General features: G+C 37.6%; 1 protein-coding gene across 7 annotated transcripts in view; it reads left to right on the forward strand.

The window, feature by feature from the left end:
- CD1H11orf54 (chromosome D1 C11orf54 homolog) overlaps window positions 1-16,253 on the forward strand; it is a 22,387-nt gene extending 6,134 nt beyond the window's left edge. For 4 of the 7 annotated variants that reach the window (XM_049653598.1, XM_049653588.1, XM_049653580.1 and 1 more), the window contains exons 3-9: window positions 2,038-2,136; window positions 5,285-5,358; window positions 5,538-5,639; window positions 6,592-6,768; window positions 7,765-7,914; window positions 13,961-14,077; window positions 15,043-16,253. In XM_049653598.1, coding sequence (XP_049509555.1) covers window positions 2,038-2,136; window positions 5,285-5,358; window positions 5,538-5,639; window positions 6,592-6,768; window positions 7,765-7,914; window positions 13,961-14,077; window positions 15,043-15,216 — 893 coding nt within the window. In that variant the 3' untranslated portion in view covers window positions 15,217-16,253. Of the gene's footprint in view, window positions 1-2,037; window positions 2,137-2,163; window positions 2,560-5,284; window positions 5,359-5,537; window positions 5,640-6,591; window positions 6,769-7,764; window positions 7,915-13,960; window positions 14,078-15,042 lie in introns of those variants that run through there. The other 3 variants (XM_049653625.1, XM_049653617.1, XM_049653635.1) reach the window with 3 other exon arrangements.
- Window positions 16,254-19,554: the final 3,301 nt, after the last annotated feature.

Genomic DNA, 19,554 nt, shown 5'->3' on the forward strand with positions numbered 1-19,554 from the left:
GGGCGCCTGGGTGGCTCAGTCGGTTAAGCGGCCGACTTTGGCTCAGGTCACGATCTCGCGGTCTTGAGTTCGAGTCCCACGTCGGGCTCTGTGCTGACAGCTCAGATCCTGGAGCCTGTTTCAGATTCTGTGTCTCCCTCTCTCTCTGACCCTCCCCTGTTCATGCTCTGTCTCTCCCTGTCTCAAAAATAAATAAAACGTTAAAAAAAAAAAAAAGTTTAAATTAAATAAATAAATAAATAAATAAATAAATAAATAAATAAAAATAAAACCTACCCTTACTTTTCAAAGTGCACCCATCCTGACAGTTCATCTGTCTTCCTGGTTAAGGTTGAAGTCAAGAAGCGTACTCGGGTTTTGCTTGGTTGTGACTCTCTTCTCCTGACCTTCCTAGTTTTTCCTCAGTTGGATGGCGGCTAACAAATCATCTGTATGACTAGTATTCTTTGCCTGTATTTTTTTTCTGTCAGTCTTTCTGTCTTCCCTGTTAGGAGAGGACAGCTAGGAATCTTTTCTTTGAGGGCCTTTCTACATCTATCTTCGCTTGTGTGTCTGTGTTTCTATACGTTCTTTCTATATGTACAGGATATTTTCAGTACAAAATAGATTGGAATCTAAGTTTTTTGGCTTGCAATTGATTTTCAATTTTACATAAAGTCCTACAGCAAGAATTTGGTCTCTTTGAAATCAGTAAAAAATAGATTTAACTGTATTTCCACATGCTGAAATATTATAATTTACATATTGATAAGTCTGCTGTCATTAGTTTAGCTAGGGGAATTTTCCAGGCAATTTGGTTTCTGTTTTCATATGGATAAAAGATCTGGTATGGAATGTCTATGTGGCTAGATTTCATGTGACTTCATGTTTTGGAGAGGTTGATTCTACAAAACTTAAACTAATGACTGACACTAATCAGAGAAGTTTTTATGGAAACTTTCCATCCTTAGAAGTACATTGCTCCTAGCATTATAAGTTTGAAATATGTTTCTTTTTTCCCTTTTTGTATTGAGTTACAATATGTCTGCAGTAAAGTGCACTAATCTTAAGTGTACATCTTGATGAATTTTAACATGCTTACACTCATGTCACTACCACCCAGACTGAGATATAAAATACTTCGGCATTCCAGAAGACTCCTTCAGGTATTTAGCCAGTCACTATCTCTACCCAAAGAGGTAACCACCGTTCTGACTTCTGTCACCTTAGATGAGTTGCCCGATTTTGAAGTATGTGTAAGTGAAGTCCTATAAAGTGTTTTGTGTCTTACTCCTTTTGCTCAACGTTTTCTCTTCAAGTGTCCATGAAGTTGTTACATGTAATTGCTTACTGTCTAACAATTTAAATATAGACATTTCAATAGGTCTTTGGAATTCTGTCTGCAAAAGAAAAGTAGTCCTCACCTTAGTGCAGTGTTTAAATCTCTACAGATCTAGAGTGATTTTGATGGGGATTATTTGTGTTTAATTCTGTCTTGTGATTAATTGTGTGTTGGTGTCTAATTATATTAATTAATAAGACCTTGTGATTGTGTGTCTAATGTTTAGTTATATTCATTAGTAAGACCATTTCCCTCTTTTTTTTAATGCTTATTTATTTTTGAGAGAGAGAGAAAAAACGCAGGTGGGGGAAGGGAAAAGAGAGAGGGAGACACAGAATCCGAAGCAGGTTCCAGGCTCCAAGCTGTCAGCACAGAGCCCAATGTGGGGCTCAAACCCAAGAACCGTGAAATCATGACTTGAGCCCAAGTCGGACGCTTAGCCAACTGAGTCACCCAAGTGCTCCTCTCTCTCTCTCTCTTTTTTTTTTAATTAAAGTAAGCCCTGCCCAACATGGGGCTTGAACTCATGACCCCAAGATGAAGAGTCCCTTGCTCTACCAACTGAACCAGGCCCCTCCCCTTGCCCTCTCCCTCCCCCACCTTTTAATTATACAAATTTAGACTGAGAGCGTGATACCCAAAATGTTGAGGGAAGGTTTGCTATATATATGGTGGCAAATTTTTACGTGATGTTAACCCTTTTCCTTTTCTGTCAGTTCTGCAGAAGGGCCTCAAAGATAACTTTGCTGATGTCCAGGTGTCTGTGGTCGATTGCCCTGATTTGACTAAGGAGCCATTTACCTTTCCTGTAAAAGGTAAACAGTTTTTGCAATTCACTTTTTTCAGTCCCCATCTTCTTCTGAAACTAAAATTATTATGAAGGATTGTCTTAAATTACCTACAAATAAAGGATATTGTCCCAAATTTTAGACTAAATTGTGCTGAATTTCTGTGCAGTTTTCTTACATTGAGCAAATTTCGTTTTATTCCTTTGTGGGAAAATGCTGTTTTATGCACATATGTTATTTTCACAGGTTCTATCATCGATATTCAGTAGGCTAGAATCCTTGATATCACATGAGAGTTTTGTTTTTTAACTGTTGGAGCGACTGTTAAGGAAATGTCAATTTCGCTGTTTATATTTATTTATTCAAGACCAGAAGGAATCCTGAAAGCCTTGTATTTGAGTCGTCTGTTAAATTCTTATTTGCCAAGTGATCATCCAGCCGATGTTTAAAGTAAGAAGGAAGGGAAAAAATATTGGTTGAGTAAATATAATTTGTATGATAGATAAACACCTATATTTGGTGACTTAATTTTGACAATAACCCTGCAAAGTAAGTGCTCGCCCCAGTCTAGGGATGAGAAGACTGAAGCTCAGAGAGGCTAGGCAAGATCAACAGTAATCATAATAAGGATTCAAATCCAAGTCTATCTGTTCTGAAAGTCTGACCTTCTCCCATTATGTCCTATTGTGATGAGGAATTTGGAGATAAACACTCACACTTCCTCTTTGATTATGTTACTGACATAATTATAATTTTTTGTTAAAAAGTAATTTTACACAGAAGTTCTAGACTCTGCTTCTTTCTCGGCCATGCACAGATTTCATTACCCTAAGGAAGCCAAATAATATATTTGGGCTTCAGATATATTAAAATGGAGAGATTTGGCTTTCATTTTCTTTTTGGGTCTTTCCAGCTTCAACAGTCTCTAATTTTAAGTATTCTTGTAAATTCTACATGATCTCACGGCTCGTGAGTTCGAGCCCCACGTTGGGCTCTGTGCTGACAGCTCAGAGCCTGGAGCCTGCTTCATATTTCATATTCTGGGTCCTCCCCCCACTGCCCTCTCCCACTCATGCAGTCTCTCTCTGTGTCTCAAAATAAATAAACAAGCACTAAGTATACTTGTAAATTCTGGAAGTTTTGTGTACCAGAGGTAATATATTCTCCCCAGTAAATAAGTAGTCAATGAAAGTAAAATTAAAAAATCAGAAAACACAGAAGAGTACAAGGAAAAGGAAAAATGATTCATCTTAATTCTGTCATCCAAAGAGGTTTCTAGATGATAACTTGTAAGCCTTTAAATTGCAACACTACGGAAGCTAGAGATGTACATTTATATGTATCTTATCTTTTACAAGTGTTAGGTACTTTCTACCTGGTCTGACTGAAGTCACCAATGACTTTGATATGTTTACTAGTATTATTTGGTTTCTCACATATTTCATAGTATTCGGCCATGGCTGCCTGACATTCTGTCTCCCCTTAGTTCTCTCTCCTTTTTCGTTGATTCTTTTGCCTTCTCTTCCTTGGTACCTTTCCGACTTCCATGATGTTCTTTCTTCCTCATTTTTCCTAGCTCCTTTCTCTTTCTGGCAGGCTCTTAAATCCTGACATTTTCTGGAATTCTTTCCTCAACCTCTTCTTATTCTGTACAGTCTCTCTGCATTTTTCCATTTACTCCTATGATTTTAAATTACTGTGTGGATACAAGAACTTGAAATCTGCACATCTCACCTAGGTAGGTCTGTCTTTTTCTTGGCTATAGATGAGTAATTCCAGCTGTCCACAGGACATCCCCACCTATATATGCTAAGGACAACTTGAGGTCAGCATGTCTAAAATTTAGCTCAATCCTTCACCATAGTTGTCTATTCTCCCTTGTCCTGTTTCTTAATCTACTCTTCTCCATCTCTACAGTCCCCATTTTTAGCACATTACTTGTCTTTTCCCAGGACTACTAAAATAGTCCTTTAATGGTTTCTTTAAATTTCAGTATTACTATCACTTATGAGAAAGACTCTTATCCATGAGTAATTTCTGCTGATCCCATGGAAGAAATTTCTAAAATCCCTAATTATAAATGAGATGTATAAAAATCCTGTACATCTTCCTTCTGCATAGCTAAAGAAATAGCGACGTATGTGTATACTTTATTTTGTGATATTGTTAGTATAAAACTGACAAGACTACTTTTTTTTCAAACGAAAAGTAATTATTTTCTACTTTACATTAAAAAAAAAGAAGGTGCCTTTCCCAAGTTGTGTCTAGCTGTACCTGTGATGTTAATTAAAAGTGTCAGTAAAAAAAAAAAAAAAAAAAAAAAAAAAGTGTGAGTAGGAAGTTCCCAACGTCTGAAGTTATCTCTAATTACTTGCATTTCTATAAACAACCTTGGGAATAAACAACTTTGACAAGAGGATCTCCCAATATGGATTTGTTTAAAAATTTTTTTTAATGTTTATTTATTTTCGACCCAGAGAGAGAGACAGAGCGTGAGCGGGGGACTGAGCCACCCAGGTGACCCACCCAATATGGATTTCTTAAAGAACTAATATTCTCCTGGAGCAAAATATGTTATACTAAAGTACAATTTTAGTCAACTCCCCCTCTACCAAAAGCACAGATTTTTTTTTTCATTTTTTTAAATGTTTATTTATATTTGAGAGAGAGACAGAGACAGAGCACAAGAGGGGGAAGGGCAGAGAGAGGGAGACAGAATCCTAAGCAGGCTCCAGACTCTGAGCCACAAGCTGTCAGCACAGAGCCTGACGCAGGGCTCGATCCCACCAGCAGTGAGATCATGTCCTGAGCCAAAGTCAGATGCTTAACCGACTGAGCCACCCAGGTGCCCCCAAAGCACAGATTTTTAAAGGAATAGGTCATTACAGACTAATTGTAGAATTCTCATCCTATCTGAACTTCGGCTTCAATTCTAGCCCTTGCTCTATTATCAACTTTCCGTTGCCTTTATGCTTGGTAATGACAGTATTAGATATATAAGTAGTTAGAATAGGATAGGGATCATAGCTATTTTTGTCTTTCAATCCCTACTATTTGTAAAACTATAAGAATGGAAGAGTTATGTACCCTTTAAATAATAAATAAGTTAGTGCCTTTTGGCATTTTACACTTAAGTTAGAGGTTTGCCTATTTTTAAAGTTACTTTTTTTTTTAGGCATCTGTGGGAAAACTAGAATTGCAGAAGTAGGAGGTGTGCCTTACTTATTGCCTCTTGCAAATAAAGAAAAAGTAAGTGTACTTTTACTCTTCACATTCACATGAAGATTATTAGAAGTTGAGTTGATTCCTCTTTTTATTATTAGAAGACCCATTGACCAATGTGGCATGGAAGTATTAATGGACTCAGTGAAAAAAAGTACAGATTTGTATAAGTTGTGATTTAAATAATATTTTTTCTTCTTGTATAGGTTTATGATGTAAATAAGATTGCAAAAGAAATGAAGCTTCCTGGAGCTTTTATTCTTGGAGCAGGAGCAGGCCCATTTCAGACTGTTGGGTTCAACTGTGAGGTCAGCATACATATAATTATTTTACTTTATTTTATTATTTTTTTAATTGTTTTATTATTTTATTATTTTATTTTATTGATTTGACGTTTAGTCTACCTATTTTTCTTTTATTGCCCTACCCGAAAGTCTGCTTTCTGAATGAATTGGTATCCTCTTTCTTTATGGATTTGATATTGTTTGGTACCGATTTGGACTATAGCCTATGCTCCACTATAATGGAGCACCAGCCCCTAATTTCAGATTTTCTAGGGTATGCACTCCGTGTTAGATGAGTCTAACATCCTAATGTGGTCTGCTGAGGTCCCTGGATTGTGCAAGATTTTAATCCTTTATCCATCAGAGAATTGCTGCCTTCACTGTAAATCTTTCCTTTTGATATGAAAGCAGCTTTTGATGAGAAGATGAATGGAATATTTAATGATCTCATCAATTCCCTCTTTCAGACTAAATAGCAAGGACCTACCCCAGTGGTATAATGATTATTTACAAAGGATACTATCGATTCCTGTGTGTGTTAGTGTATTTACAACATAAAAACACCACGGTCTCTTCCCATCTCTGGACCAGAAAAGTAAAAGACCTCTTAAGTCTGCCCATTCCCTCATCTCTTCAGATGTGACCATTACTCGATAGTCATACAGGTTCTTTTGTAGAAAGAGTAATATAATTTACCTAGTGTTCAAGATAGAAAAAAAAGTCTAAAATTTAAAGCCCAGTTTACAAGGTTTTTGAAACACTGTAAGAAATACTAGACATTTTATAAAATGTTTTTTCAACTTTTTGATGTTTGTAAATCTTCAACATTTTGAATCTAAAATTAAATATTTCATACTTCATGTTCTTAATAGGTCCTGAAATAAAATATCTTAAGTCAAGGATCCTCAAGATACTCTCTTCGGATATTGATGCCAGGATTGACTAATTTACTTTTCTTATTTACATTTCTTTTCAGTTTATGCCAATTATTCAAACAGAAAGTGAACACAAATCTCCAGTAAATGGAAGTTACTTTGCCCATGTTAACCCTGCAGATGGAGGGTGCCTGCTCGAGAAATACAGTGAGAAATATCACGATTTTGGGTGTGCATTACTGGCTAATCTTTTTGCCAGTGAGGGCCAACCTGGAAAGGTGATTTTTTGTTCACAAAAACACAGTATTCTCCAGAAGTTCTCAGATAGCTAAAAATTTGAACTTTAACTGCCACAAGTACGGTCTTCTTAAAAGTCAAAACCAGCTGAGCCAAATTTTATTACAGATTCAGAGAGTACTACAAGTAAGTGAAAGTCTTATTTAAAACTGAGGTGAAGAGTACTTAGTAAGCAATACCTTGTTTTCTGAGGAATAAAAGGTAATGCTATTCATGTGCGGAGTGAGTCAAATAGATGAACCACGCAGCTGAAATAGACAGATACTACCTACCTGCAGTTACTATGTAGGTAATTTGTTCATTGCTGATTTTGATCAGACATTGGTTGAGCTAGACAGAAATTGTGGTAGCAAAATATTACATCAAGAAAGAGGTAAAAAAAATTAATGCCTCACCTCGTATTTACTTCCTGTTAGAACACGAAAAGATCATTTCAATGTTAGCAGTTGTGAGAACGCTCAGATTTTTAAATAGAGGGAGCTACTTCGGCTACTTTGAGAAGCCAGGTAGTGAAGTAAAAAGACCTAATTAAGTGGAGGTAACACAAGTCCAGAATTTTAAGGGAAAGGAAAAGATGTAATCGCTTTCTCCTCCCTTCTGAATTACCAGAGGTTAACCCCTTTGAGCCAGGAATTCTCAACCTTTTGCCGCCTTGACATGTAAATGATAAGAATCTCTAGAGCTCAGTAGAAGACTTCGCTATAACTCTCTCTGTCCCAGAAAACATGAATAAGACTTGTTAGAGTAAATGATAACTCATCATACACACACACATGCACACACACACACACGCACGCACGCACGCTATGTATTGTTGATCAAGACAGGATTGAGACATCTCGCTCAACTCCTATGTGTGTGCTCCAAGCAAACAAGTGACTGCTTCATGGCATTAGATTATATGTTTCATTTTGATAGTTATTCACATAAAATTTTGCAGCTTAGAGCAATGGAATGCATATTTATGTCCTCTCTAGGTCATTGAGGTGAAAGCCAAAAGAAGAACTGGAAAACTTAACTTTGTGACTTGTATGAGACAGACTCTTGAAAAACATTATGGAGATAAGCCTGTAGGGATGGGAGGTACTTTCGTAATTCAGAAGGGAAAAGCGAAGACTCACATAATGGTAAGAGTCTTTGTGTACATGTATATATGGGTATGTATGTGCACATACTTAAGATCTTGAGATTTTTTAATATACATTGAGAATTCTACCCTTAAAACACCCTGAATGCTTTTACTATGATTGTATTAATTTTACTTATTTATTTATTTATTTATTTGATCCTTTAAGTTTATTTTATTTTGAGAGAAAGAGCAGCGGAGGGGCAGAGAGAGAGAGGGAGAATTGAGAATCCCAAACCAGCTCCACGCTCAGTGCAGAGCCCGACACAGGGCTCGATCTCACAAACCGTGAAATTACGACCTGAGTGGAAATCAATAGTTGGACGCTTACCTGACTGAGCCACCCAGGTGCCCCATGTATTACTTTAAAACTTAAATGACAAACAATACTGTAAATCATACTGTAAGATAATGTCTAACTGGAGTCCTTTCTTTATGTTAATATATTGGAACTTTGTGTTTTTAAGATGTAGATAGATATGAGTATAAGCCTTAGAAATAGATTATCAATTTTTTTTGGATTATCATTTTTATTGCCAGAATCCCAAACTGCATATGTTGACTTTGCTATCTAGATGGTTGTGGTTTTGGGGAAAGGAGTCATTGTGAAAATTATAATCTTATGGGCTAATTATATAAGTTTATAAGACAATAAGGATGGAATACCGTATGAAGCAAGACCCAGGGCATTTTTTTTTTAATTTTTATTTTTTTTAATGTTTATTCTTGAGAGAGAGCGTGTGTGCACACGCGCATGAGTGGGGGAGGGGCAGAGAGAGAGGGAGACACAGAATCTGAAGCAGGTCCCAGGCTCTGAGCTGTCAGCACAGGGCCCAATGTGGGGCTCGAACCCACAAACCATGAGATTATGACCCGACCTGAAGTCAGACGCTTAACCAACTGAGCCACACAGGCACCCCGAGGTTTTAAAATAATGTTTTGTGGGTGAATGAATGAATCAAGTGTAAAAGTAATTACAACTTAATTTCCTTTTCATTCTGTCACTAAACTCATCAAAAATGTTTGGTTTTAATGTTTTTTACCCTGATAATTTTAAATGGCAAGTCAGCTGATTTTGCAAAGAAAGACACATTTACGAAACTACTTAATTTTCCAAATTGTTAAAAACAGAATTGTAGATAAATCTAATTGCAAATACCAAATAATTACAGGAATTTTTAAAACTCAAGTACACAATACTTTATTATTAACTATGGGCATATCTCATTTTATTGTGTTTCACATTATTGCATTCGCAAATACTGCATTTTTCATACGTTAGTTTGTGGCAGCACTGCATCAAGCAAGTCTTTTGGCACCAAATTTCCAACAGCATTTGCTCACTTCCCCTCTCTGTGTCACATTTTGGTAATTCTCGCAATATTGCAAACTTTTTCATTGTTCTTATTATATTTGTTATGGCAGTCTGTCATCAGTGATCTTTGAAGTAATGATTGTACTTGCTTTGGGGTGCTACAAACGGCACCCATGTAAGATGGTCACCTTAATAAATGTTGGTCTGTTTTGACTTTTCCACCAACCAGCCCTGTGTCTCTCCCTCTCCTCAGGCCTCCCTATTCCCTGAGACACAACAATATTAAATTTAGGCCAGTTACTAACCCTACAGTGGCCTCTCAGTGTTCAAGTGAAAGGAAGAATCACACGTCTCTCACTTTAAATTAAAAGCTAGACATGATTAAGCTTAGCGAGGCAGGCATGTCAAAAGCCAAGGAAGACCAAAAGCTGGACCTCCCATCCAAATAGCCAAGGTGTGAATGTAAAGGAAGAGTCCTTGATGGAAAATTAGAAGTGTTACCACAAATGGTAAGAAAGCAAAAATAGCCTTGTTGCTGATATGGAGAAAGTTTTAGTGGTCTGGATGGAAGATCAGACAAGCCCTAACATTCCCTTAAGCCAAAGCCTAATCCAGAGCAAAGCCCTTCTTCAATTCTATGAAGGCCAAAACGGGTGAGGGAGCTGCAGAAGAAAAGTTCGAAACTAGCAGAGGTTGGTTCATGAGGTTTAAGAAAAGAAGCCATCTCCATAACATAACAATGCAAGGTGAAGCAGCAAATGCTGATGTAGAAGCTGCAGCAAGTTATCCTCCAGAGATCTAGCTAAGGTAATTAATGAAGGTGGCTACACGAAACAACAGATTTTCAAGGTAGACAAAACAGCCTTCTATTGGAAGAAGATACCGTCTAGGATTTTCACACCTATAGAGAAGTCAATGCTTTGCTCCAAAGCTGCAAAGGACAGTCTGACTCTTCTGTTAAGGGCTAATGCAGCTTGTGGCTTTAAGTTGAAGCCAGTGCTCATTTACCATCCTGAAAATCCTAGGGTCCTTACGAATTATGCTAAATCTACTCTGCCTGTGCTCTATCAATGGAACAGCAGAGCCCAGACGATAGCACATCCATTTACAAAATGGGTTACTGAATATTTTTAGCATGCTTTTGACACAAACTGCTCAGAAAAACATATTCCTTGCAAAATATTACTGCTCATTGACAATGCACCTGGTCACCCAAGAGGTCTGATGTAGATGTACAATGAGATTCATGCTTTCATGCCTGCTAACATCGCATCCATTCTGCAACCCATGGATCAAGGAGTAATTTCAGCTTTCAAGTTTTATTATATGAGAAATACATTTCAGGGGCGCCTGGGTGGCTCAGTCGCTTAACCATCTGACTTTGGCTCAGGTCATGATCTCATGGTTCGTGTGTTCAAGCCCCATGTCATGCTCTGTGCTGACAGCTCGGAGCCTGGAGTCTGCTTTGGGTTCTGTGTCTTCCTCTCTCTCTGCCTCTCCCCTGCAGGCACTCTGTCTCTCTCTTAGAAATAAATAAACATTAAAAAATTAAAAACAATACATTTCATAAGATTATAGCTTCCATAGACATATGGCAGCTCAGGGAGAAGTCAGTTGAAAACCTAGAAAGGATTCACCATTCTAGATGCTATTAAGAACATTTGTGATTCATGAGAAGAGGTCAAAATGTCAGCATAAATAGGAGTTTGGAAGAAGTTGATTACAATTCCCATAGATGACTTCGAGGGGTTCAAGACGTAAGTGGAGGAAGTAACTGCAGAAGTGGTAGAAACAGCAAGAGAACTAGAAGTGGAGCCTGAAGGTGGGACTAAATTACTGCAATCTCATGATCAAACTTGAACAGATGAGGAGTTGCTTCTTAGGGATGAACAAAAAAAGTGGCTTCTTGAGATGGAATCTGCTGGTGAAGATGCTGTGAAGATTGTTGAAATGACAACAAGGGATTTAGAACATTACATGAACTAAGTTGCTAAAGCAGCTGGAGGGTTTGAGAGGATTGACTCCAATTTTGAAAGTTCTGTGGGTAAAATGCTACAGAACAGCACTGTTCACCACTGTAGCACCCTGATCACTCAACCCTGAGCCATCAACACTGAGGCAAGAGTTTATGCCTTGAAAAAACAAGTTTATGACTTGCTGAAAGCTCAAATGATTGTCAGCGTTTTTTGGCAATAAAGTATTTTTAAATTTAGGTATGTACATTTTTTAAGATATAATGCACACTTGATAGACCACAGTATAATGCAAACATCACTTTTACATGCAATGGGAAACTAAAAAATTCATTTGACTTGCCCCTATTTTATTGCAGTGGTCTGGAACTAAACCCACAATATCTCCAAGGTATGCCTGTAGTTAACCATAATGTGCATTATATCTCTAAAACTTACCCGTCTTGTAACTGAAAAATGTTTGTACCCTTTGACCTTCACCTCATTTTCCCCATTCCCCATCTCCTGGCAACCACCACTTTATGTGTCTGTTTCTCTAAATTGGACTCTTTAGATTCCAGTAAGTGATACCATGCAATATTTGTGTGTGGCTTATTTCATTTTAGCATAATGTCCTTCAAGTTCATCCATGTTGTTACATCCATGTTGCAGGATTTCCTTCCTTCCTAAGCCTGGATAACATTCCTTGTATATGTGTGTGTATACATATGTCATAATTTTGCATATTTACACACACTCATATATAATCAAATCACACATTTATTTATATATACAACAGTTTCTTTATCCATTCATCCATTGATAGACCCAGAAGTGGGATTACTGGATCATAGGGTTCTATTTTTTGAGGAACCTTCATACTGTTTTCCATAATGATTGCACCGGTTTACATACCTACTAACAGCATACAAGTGTCCCTTTTTCTCCACATCCTTGTCAACACTTGTTATCCCTTGCTTTTTTGATAGCAACCATCCTCACAGGAATGAGATGATATCTCATGGTTTTGACTTGCATTTCCCTTCCCTGATGATATTGAGCACTTTTTCATATACCTGCTGGCCATTTGTATGTCTTATTTGGAGAAATGTCTAATTTAGTTCCTTTGCCCATTTTTTAAGTTGGTTGTTTTTTGCTATTGAGTTGTAGGAGTTCCTTGTATATTGTGCATATTAACCCCTTATTGGATAAATATTTTTTCCCATTCCATAGATTGCCTTTTCATTTTGCAGCTTGTTTCCTTTACAGTGCAGACGTTTGTAATTTGATATAGTCCCACTTGTTTATTATTCCTTTTGTTGCCTGTAGTTTTTATGTCATATGCAAGAAATTATGGTGAAAATCCCACGTTCTGAAACTTTTCCCTTAAATTTTCTTCTAAGTTTTATATTTTAGCTCTTACAGCTAGGTCTTTGATCCATTTTGAGTTCTTTTTTTGTACATGTATAAATTAAGGGGCCGACTTCACTCTTTTGCACATGAATATCCAGTTTTCCCAGCACCATTTTTTGAAAAGATAGTCCATTTTCCATTGAATGGTTTTGACACCCTTACTGAAAATTATTTGACCATGGGGCACCTGGGTGGCTCAGTTGGTTAGCATCCGACTTCAGCTCAGGGCATGATCTCACAGTCTGTGAGTTCGAGCCCTGCGTCAGGCTCTGTGCTGACAGCTCAGAGCCCAGAGCCTATTTCGGATTCTGTGTCTCCCTCTCTCTCTGTCCCTCCCCTGCTCATGCTCTGTCTCTCTCTGTCTCAAAAATAAATAAAAACATTAAAAAAAAATTAAAAAAAAAAAAGAAAATTATTTGACCATATACGCAAGGGTTTATTTCTGGGATCTCTGTGCTATTCCACTGATTTGTATGTCTGCCTTTATGCCAATGTTACACCGTTTTGATTACTTGTAGTAAGTTTGATAGCGGGAAGTGCTAGGCCTCCAACTTTTCTCTTTTCCCCGAAGATTGGTTTGGCTCTTCAGGGTCCCTTGAGATTCCACATGAATTTTACAATGGATTCTTCTATTTCAGCAAAAAACTTTATTGGGATTTTAATAGGGGTGGCATTAAATCTTTAGATTGCTTTTGGTAGTATTAATATCTTAACAATATTGTTCGATTCATGAACACAGGATATTTCTCCATTTATTGGAGTCTTTTTAAATTTCTTTTTTTTTTTAATGCTTTATTTTTGAGAGAGAGAGAGAGACAGAGTGCCAGCAGGGGAGGGACAGAGAGAGAGGGAGACACAGAATCCGAAGCAGGCTCCAGGCTCTGAGCCGTCAGCGCCGAGCCCAACACAGGGCTCAAACTCACGGAGTCTTCCCAAATTTCTTTTAGCAGTGCTTTGTAGTACAAGTTTTTGTTTGTTTTGTTTTTGCTTCCTTGAATAAGTTTATTTTATTCGTTTTGATGCTTCTACCAACTTCTAGTGCCTTGTTCCCCACCCACACACCCCTCGACGTACTGGTAGCAGTAATGAGATTTAAAATTAGGACGAGGATATATTTCCAGGAAAACTGAGAAGCTATGAAAAATAAAGATAGTAGTAGGCTCATTCTTTCATTTATTCATTCATGCATTTTAGCTTATACACTTGATTGGTGATCCTTTTGAAAACTATGGTATATAATTTGTTTTGATTCTAAAAATAGTCAAATGTATAAGAAGGCTTACATTTCTAATGTAATGAAGTTAGATATAATTTACATTTTAATTCTCAATAATATTCTATATATTTAGAATGATCTTTTATTGTAGCCCACAGAATTTTCTTCCTGCCCTTTGAACTCTGATGAGGAGGTGAATAAATGGTTGCACTTTTATGAGATGAAAGCTCCTTTGGTTTGTCTGCCAGTTTTTGTCTCCAGAGACCCAGTAAGTTTATGTCTATCTTTTATATTGCAGTATAATACAGTGATTATGCTTAGGTTTTAGGATATTCTTTTAAAATTAGGCACTTTCTGAGTTGTCATTTAAGAACTAGGATAGTCTCCGGAATTATCTTGAAAGATGAGGGAGCAGGTGGCTAACGCCCCTATGAGTTAGTTAGGCAGGGCAGATTTTACCTTCGAGCAAATCAAGGCACAGGTATTTTACATGACACCCAAAGTCATGTTATTAAATAGTAGAATCAAGACCATGATTCGGGTCTCCTATCACCTTATTTGTTGCTCATCATACCATTCCTTATATTCTAACACTAGACACTAGAAAAAGATATGAGAGAGACCAATTCAGAGAAAGTAGCTACCGCAATACTGACTTTTGATCCAGCGATTACGTGTCTAGGAATGTATCCTTAAATATATGTGTAAGTATTTAAAATTATTAGTTAAAAGGTTATCCATAATAGCATTACTATAATAGCAGAATTGGACATAATCTAAATGTTAGTTGAGAATGGTGGAATCGGTATGTGTGTACAATAGAATGCCATGTAGGTATAAAAGCAAGCAGAAGCTCTTTTATGATCTAATATACTAAGATCTCAAGCTATATTTTTAAATGAAGAAAAGCAATACTCATCACAGTATGTACAGAGTGCAAATTGGAGTAAAAATTACAAAAGTTAACATTTCTGGAAGGATATATAAGAAACTCCTTACACCGGGTGCCTGCAAGGAAAGGAAGGAAGGAAGTAGTAAAGGCAGAAGATGGAAAGACACACTTTATGGAATATATCCTTTTTCACTCTTTGAATTTTGAATTAAGTATATATATTGCTTACTTAAAAAATAAAATAAAAACTATTATAACAAATAAAAAGGTCTCCCTGCCCCTTAAACAATTCCTATCCAAGATAATTTAAATACTGACAGATAGCTTGTCTGTTGTCCTAGGGGTTTGATTTGCGATTGGAGCACACCCATTGTTTCAGTCATCATGGAGAAGGTGGACACTACCATTATGACACTACCCCAGACACAGTGGAATATCTTGGATACTTCTTGCCTGCAGAGTTTCTGTATCGCATTGATCAACCAAAAGAGACCCATTTAATTGGGCGAGATTAAATCAAATGAAAAAGAAATAATTAAGGTTAAGTAGTCAACTCATTAATTGATACTAATATAAAATCCAGTAGAAATGATCTCACGACTTAAATCCCATTGTTTTGGCCATTAACTGAAAGGTATGTTGACCTCTGTACTCTGTATTATCTGATATATCTTAGAGATTATTGGGAACCAACATACATAATGAAAATGTTCATTTTTTTATTCTTTATTCACAGCAAAATCAGTCTTATGTTTATACCTTAAATATAACATGATCAGGAATCATGTGATTATACCTACTATCTACTGGTAATAACTTATATTTGTATAACATTATTAAATTTTTCAAAATACTCTCACAAGTCCTAAGTGGATGTTTCTGGGTATTAGAAAAATCAGTGTTGCAAATGCTGATAGTTATTGAATCTATAGTATTAAATTTTAAAAATCCATTTCAAAAATCAGAGTATACTTTTTTATTTTCGTGGAATAAGGTGGGCAGAGGAAGCAAGTTTCCCCCTTTTGGTGGGGTTGAACCATACTCAGGAGTTCGCAATTTGACTTTCACAAACATTGTCAACTAGGTGGTTAGCCATGATGCCTCCTTTGTTTGGGTTGCCAGTTGGAAGCAGTTTGTATCTTGCCGGCTATTTGCCAGAAGGAAAGGGAAAAGAAACATCCAAATACAACACTGAAGTGGGTATACTTTAATTTATAAGTGAGGCCGTTGGTACACACGACACTGTCCTTTGTGAAATAAAAAATTATACTCTTTTACTGATTGAAATTGTTGACATTATCCTCAGTATTCTTCTTTAATAATCATTAGCCAGAAATCAACTGTCTAATCGTAATCTTGCTAATGCTAAGCATGTGCAGATTTAGGAGCTCTTTAATAGCAAACACATACTAAATCTTCAAAAAATATTTTTTGATTGTCTTCTTTGGATGTTACCTATAACCTGTCCTGTGAGTAGAAATTTGTAAATGTTATTTTTACAAGAAGCACTAGTTTGAAGCAAAAAATGAATAAAAAGTGTATATTCACAATATGATGTGTCTTTTTAATATCTTGCCTCCAGACAGAAAAAAAAGAGCTTTGTTTACCAGTGTAGCACTAATGCCTTTAATAGTGCCTGGCCAAAGCAGGCACTCAATAAATATTTGTTGAATGAATGAGTGTATAGAAGATTATGTCAGACACTTCACCAGATGCGGGCCTCTATCATTCAATCGTTTATATGGGGGGGGGGGGGGGGGAAACTAACAGTAAACAAATATGTTATATGACAGGTAGTATTAAGTCCTATGAAGAAAAATAAAACACAGGATGGATTGTAAAAGAGTAGGCTATTTTTTTTAAAGTCAATTTATTTTTGAGGGACAGAAAGAGACAACGTGGGCAGGGGAGGGGCAGAGGGAAAGGGAGAGAGAATCCCGAGCCATGCTGTCATTGCAAAGCCCGAGGTGGGACTCAATCTCACAAACCGTGAGATCATGACCTGAGCCATGACCTGAGCCAAAATCAAGAGTTGGACGCTTAACCGACAGAGCCACACAGGCGCCCCCAAGGAGGATGCTATTTTGTTGAGTCCATCCCACATGAGACAGGATGGACTCATCACCCCAAATTAGGTTTGGGTGTCAAGACTGATAAAGTCACATACACCCCAACAGGGTATGAAAGGATTTGCCGCTTACATAATGAGGCTTTCTGGGGAAAGCAGGACAGCTCCCAAGCAGGTCCAAAAATGGCTGAGAGAACAGAGAAAGGAGCCTGATTTGGGGTTTCTGTGGTAATGAACAGTTAGGGCCAAGGTGATAGTTCCATATGCAGTTTAAATTTCCCACAAGTGTCAAAGAAGGAGGAGCCAGGCTTGCTCAAATATGGAGCAGAATGGGAAGAGAGGGGAGTGAGGCCTAACAGCGGTCAGCAGTCAAACATAAAAAGTGGAATTAGTTTCCTTATTACACATTTTATATAGGGAGATCAGAAAAAGACTCTGATAAAGAGACACTTGAGCAAAGACCTGAAAGAAATGAGAAAGTGAGCTATGAAGTTATTTGGAGAAACATCCTTCTTGGCAGATTCAAAGGTCCAGGAATAGGAGGGGATTTGGTATGTTTAAGAAGCAGTAAGAGGCTGGGGCGCCTGGGTGGCTCAGTCGGTTGAGCATCCAACTTCGGCTCAGGTCATGATCTCACAGCTCGTGAGTTTGAGCCCTGTGTCGGACTCTGTGCTGACAGCTCAGAGCCTGGAGCCTGCTTCTGCTTCTGCGTCTCCCTCTCTCTCTGCCCCTAAGGTTTTATGTTAATGCCATGTTTACTTTAAAATTCGAAACGTGACAAGTATGTCCAATATCATCAACTATTGGAGGTTCTAGCCAGGAAAAGCAAACAAGAAAGAATAATGACTGAAAAGGAAGACAAACAGTTTTGGCAGAAAGCATGATTGATTCTTAGAAAACCCAAGAGAGTTTATAGTGAAATTACTAGACTGTATTCAAGAAGATTCCAAAGTATAAAATCAATGTATAATAATGCGTTACATTTCTTCATACCAATAAGAAATAGTTAAAAATGTAAATTTGAAAAAGATATCAATTACAATGCTCTCAAAAGTACATAGCAATATTTTCATTTACCAAAAATTATATATAACCATCATGGGGAACATTATAAAACTGCTGAAAACCTAAAAACATGAAAAATAAATACTTCTATCTAGGAAAATGCAATATCATAGAAGCATCAGAAGCCTTTCTTGTCAAATCTATAAATTCAATTCAATGCCAGTCGAATGCCAGTGGGCCTTTCCATAGAACCAGTTGATTGGAAAATGTATGGGATAGCAAAGGGCCAAGATAAACAAAGGTGATTTTCAAGACGACAAGGTCAAGGGCATTTGATATCAAAATTTATTTATAAACTTGTGAAAGTAAGAGTGTGGTTTTGGCACAGTGATGACAATCAAACCAATAGCCTAGAAAATCATTTCCAGTTTCTGTTGAAACCTTTCATCCATTTTCTCCATTTTCATCTAACATTATTGTTCAGTTATTTTAAAGTTCTTGCCTACCATCTCCAATGTTTTGATCATCCATGGATATGTTCCTATTGTTTTAGGTTTTTATTATCAGTCACTCTTGCCTGCCTTTTTACATTTACTGCTATTATTTGCTGGTTATTGTGTGTTCAGGTATCTTCCATGGTGAGGGTTTCCATCTTTCTTTTGTTAGGTAGATAAAGTGAGAGACCCATTTCCTCAGTGTAATCAGAGACTGAGCTGGAATAGGGTAGGGCTGCATTTTACTTTTTTAAGTTTATTTATTTACTTAGAGTACCCGTGAGCGAGGGAGGGGCAGAGAGAGAGGGAGAGAGAGAATCCCAAGCAGATTCCGAGCTGTCAGGGTGGAGCCTGACATGGATGGGGCTCAATCCCATGAACCGTGAAACCTGAGCTGAAATCAAGAGTCAGGTACTGAAATCAAAAGTCAGTTGCTTAACTGACTGAGCCACCGAGGCACTCTGGGTTACATTTTATTTTATTTATTTTTTTTTCAACGTTTTTTATTTATTTTTGGGACAGAGAGAGACAGAGCATGAACGGGGGAGGGGCAGAGAGAGAGGGAGACACAGAATCGGAAACAGGCTCCAGGCTCCGAGCCATCAGCCCAGAGCCTGACGCGGGGCTCGAACTCACGGACCGCGAGATCGTGACCTGGCTGAAGTCGGACACTTAACCGACTGCGCCACCCAGGCGCCCCTCTGGGTTACATTTTAAAGAAGACTCAGGCCACCCCTGCTTATAGCCTGTTATTCCTTGTGTTCTGTGGAGTTTTAATTGAGAGCCTAGCAGATCTCTGTCTCCTCACCCCTTAAGGATGGTTCATCTCTTCCCTTTGGAAGATTTGAGCTCCATGAACCCTCAAAATGTGACAAATAATTTTTCATAGAACACTTCTCTTTAAGCAGGACTTAGCCTCATATATATATCTGAGTCTGCAGAAGACTTCACTTTTTTTTTATACTTAGATCTTTAATCCAATTGGAATTTTTATTTATGGTGTGAGATGGAATGTAACTGGATTATTTTCCATATGTGACAGATTGTTGGCCTTGATCCTCCGTTTATCCATACCCCCTTTCCATGTAACTCTGCAGTTTCTGCAACTGAAAAGGCTGAGTGTCCCCTCTCCTATCCTTGACTTTTAGGCTTGGCCATGGGCCATGTGATTGTTAGACATGTAATGCAGGCAAAACCTCTCTCTTGTACCTCGGCCATCACCGTAAGAACACACCCTGAGCGGCCTGCTAGTCCAAGAAGAATGAACGATATCTGTCCTCCTCTGT

The sequence above is a fragment of the Panthera uncia genome, chromosome D1 (genome assembly GCF_023721935.1).
Source record: "Panthera uncia isolate 11264 chromosome D1, Puncia_PCG_1.0, whole genome shotgun sequence".
Lineage (NCBI taxonomy): Eukaryota > Metazoa > Chordata > Mammalia > Carnivora > Felidae > Panthera > Panthera uncia.